Below are 3,780 nucleotides of genomic sequence, written 5' to 3'. Positions count from 1 at the left end.
TACGTTGATAATCTTGATCACTTTCTGCTACTTTAATTTGTCGATACATCTTTTCAATATCACTTGTTAACACATATTGCCAAAGTCTCCATTTGGTAATTATGTCAAATATATCTTTTTGAAGTCTCAGGCCTATCAAAAGGATGTCATTTAAACTACTTCCATTTGTAGTTTTTGCAGATGCATCGAAAACTACTCGTAGTTTAGTTGTGAGACTGCCTTCTCGAATTACGGCTTGATGTGGCAAATAGTATTTTCCGCAATTATTTCCACTTGCTTTTTTCATGTGGCCCATTTCTAAATAGTCTCTCATAAATTGCACATATTGTTTTCTTAGGTTGTCATCTGAAGCCAACTTTTTCTCAAGATTAAGAAACCTCGCCATTGCTTGTTTGCGAGAGTCGCCTAAGTCTTTTTTTTTTTAAAAGGTAGATTGACGACAAATCTATTATTTTCATCTCTTGTTGTCGTTTTATCAAATATCTTCATGCATTCATCATCATCTTCTATATATGTTGGTGCTGTGGTGTCTTCTATTTCCCAAAACTTCTCCAACGTTGTGGTCACCGCCGCTAGAATTCTACCATTTTTTCTCGGTTGTTGTAAAACTCCCGACAATATCCATCCTAATTTCGTAGCTTGGCCTAGTATTCGATCTTTCTTAAATATGCCTTCTTCTAATATGTCAGCATATACATCTCCTCCAATAACGACGTCGATTCGATCTGACCTATTGAAGTTGGGATCAGCTAAGGTATAGTTTCTCCATTGTTCTATATCCCATTTAAATGTTTTATCAGGTTGTGCACTCGCCAATTTCGGCAAAATCAGTGCTTCGACATTGTACACTTCGTTGCTTAGGAATCTCGGCCTGATTTCAATGTTGACTTTAAATTTGGAGACTCCCACTCTAGTATTTCCTAGCCCTTGTAGCTCAGTTACTTCTCTTCTCTTTGGTAAGTGTAGTATTTGAGCGGCTTCTTCAGAAATGGTAGTCTTCTGTGATCCTTGATCGATTAGTGCTCGCAATGTCACGTACTCTCCATTTGCCGCCTTCACTCTTATCTGGGCTGTTGCTAGAAGTATTGCTGTTTCGGAGTTTTTTGTCATCATAGTGGATGATTTTTTTATAGCATTTTCTTCACCTGCTCCTTTTTCCTTCTGGAATTCATTGTAATGCAGTAAATTATGATGATTTCTTCCACACTTACTGCATTTTTTCTTATTCTTGCAATTGCCTTCATATACGTGGTCGAGGCAAATATTGCATAGCTTATTGTTTACTATGAAACCTCTACGATTTATCGTAGTCAATGCCTGGAACCTTCTACATTCAACAATTTGATGCCCAGGAATCTTGCAATATATACAGGTCTTTTGTGCAGCTGTATAGAATGTGGGTGCTCGTTGTGGCTGCTTTTGATTGCTCCATTTAGTTGTTTTCCTGTCTCGTATAGCTTCTAGAGCTTGATATTGCTGCTCCAGAAAACGAAAAACATCATCTAGGCTTTGGATATCCCTAGTTTTCTTGACATTCTGCTCATATAACCGGAGACTTTCTTTGTCTAGTTTCCGAACAACTATCCGAGCTATAATTGCTTGCTCGTCATTTAAATTCAATTTAAGCCCTTTTAGAGCATAAATGCATTCCTTGGTGGTATCCAAAAGCTGCTTCATGCTTGCCGCACTTTCCCCATTTGCTGTTGGTTGATCAAAAAGTCTGTCCACTTGTGTTGTGAATTGCAGCCTTTTGTTTTCATATCTTTCCTGGAGGATTTGCCAAGCGGCTTCATAGTTGTATTCAGTTACCGGTAAATGCTGAATTAATCTTCCAGCTTCTCCTCCTAATGACGACTTCAGCCGGAACATCTTTTCTACTTCAGTAAAGTGCTTCGAATTATGCACCAAACCTTGGAAAAGATCGCTAAATGATGACCATTGATTCATCTCGCCATAAATTATCGGAATCTTAATCTCCTGTAGTTTCATCGCAGATGACACAGCTTGTGTTGGCGTGCACCTTTTCAATTTATCTGTTAACTTCTCAATGTTAACGCTGTATTTTTCTCGGAAGTCCTCCATTTGTTCTTCTATTGAGTCTTTAGTCATGGCTTTTAAATGGACACTGCGAGTTTCAGAAAAAGCTTCTTCTACATATTCAAACTGTATTTGAAGCTTAGTTTTGAATTCTCTTATTTCTTCGACAGAATCCAATTCATTTTGTTGAATTTCTTCTATGGTCATTCTGAGCTTTTTTCCTCGACGTTGAAATCTCCTTTCTACGTCGGAATTAGTACCTGATGGCTCGAACTCACTCATTTCTCCCATCGATGCAGGTTTAAGTTGGTTGCCGCTTACTGTTGGTAAATCTTCGGCTGCATTTTGTATTTTTAAATGCTGAATGGACTTTTCCATTACCTGAATAACATGCTCGTAATACTTCTTGGCAATGTATTCGTCAGCTTCTTGGCTCGGTTTAGCCATAATTTTGGCATGATTTCCACTAAATTCCGTTCTCATTGTTTGAATATGTTGAATATATTCGAGACATGAAGCTTTCCTTATTTTGCCGCTAAGGATTTTCTGTTCTTCCAGCGCAGCAAGATCGCCCAACTCCTTCTGTCTTTTCAGTAAATTTTCCATGTTGATTTTGATTGTTTTTTGGTATTTAAACACTGTACTCGTTGTTTTAGCCACGAGGACGCTTTTTAACACTTTTCACTTTTCCGCTGTGAGCCACGGAAACGCTTTTCGCTTAGAATCTTAGGCGAATTATATACTTGTTTAAGTAAATTTTTTATTAATGCGGACAGTCTTTGCTGTTCCGGCTTATATATATATATATTTTTCTACTAAGTAATGCTCTCCTTTAGAGACTTATAGTACTTGCGCTTGAGCTCCTTTTCTAGGCTCGACTGACCAAATGTACAAGAGTAATACACCGTGAGATTGCTGTATTTAATCTAACCTCTTTACTGAATATTTCTTTCTTATATACATTTTCTAATACTAATTTCTTAACTACGTATATATATGTGTGTGTGTGTGTACATGCGTAAATGTGTATTCTTATCTTCATTGTATACATCCGATACCAATGAATTTTAAGTGCACTAAAATTTATGTGTCTTATGCAGAATCAGTAAATCCTAGTAGGAGATAAACGACCAACGTATTGATCTTTTATATTTGTTTATGTTCACTGTTGACTTAAGTGCATCTAACGCACGTATTAAAACAATTGATGATCGGTTGTCAGTTGCTGCTTGTGTGCATTGGTATATTGGTGTATGCGTGTTTCTTTCATGCTTATATTATCTTTATGTTTTCTGTATACACTGTAATTTATGTATTTTGTTCAGATAAGCAATTTTCACATATTTTATGAGCAAGGGTCACATTACAATTCTATTGCTTATCATTGCATTTGACATTTAGTGGACTGTATATTTTTCCTGTTTATTTCGTCGGTTTACGTATGTTTGCATATGTATGTATGAATGTGTTATATTTATAAAATCCTATCTCTATTGCGGCAGAGTTTCATGTTCATATTTTTATGAACAGGTATATTGAAATTCTAAAAATCTATTATCTTCTTTTGATATTGTTTTGTTTTTTTTGTGTGTCGGGACAACTAGCAAGTGCAGCACTCAGACATTAATTGAGTCCATTGTACTACACTTGGATTCCCTTTTAATTTTCTTTAAATCTACCCGATCTCCGAAGAAATCTGAGTAGATCTTGTGGTGCCAAGGAGTCAAGATGGTCGCTTCTTAA

At 36.5% G+C, this 3,780-nt stretch overlaps 1 protein-coding gene across 1 annotated transcript; it reads right to left on the bottom strand.

The window, feature by feature from the left end:
• Positions 1–405: 405 nt before the first annotated feature.
• Positions 406–2,643, bottom strand: LOC128870258 (uncharacterized). Its single transcript, XM_054112859.1, has one exon. The coding sequence runs from the start codon at positions 2,641–2,643 to the stop codon at positions 406–408; it is 2,238 nt and encodes a 745-aa protein (XP_053968834.1).
• Positions 2,644–3,780: the final 1,137 nt, after the last annotated feature.

The sequence above is a fragment of the Anastrepha ludens genome, chromosome X, assembly GCF_028408465.1.
Source record: "Anastrepha ludens isolate Willacy chromosome X, idAnaLude1.1, whole genome shotgun sequence".
Classification (NCBI taxonomy): Eukaryota; Metazoa; Arthropoda; class Insecta; order Diptera; family Tephritidae; genus Anastrepha; species Anastrepha ludens.
This window is presented reverse-complemented; position numbering and strand designations above follow the sequence as displayed.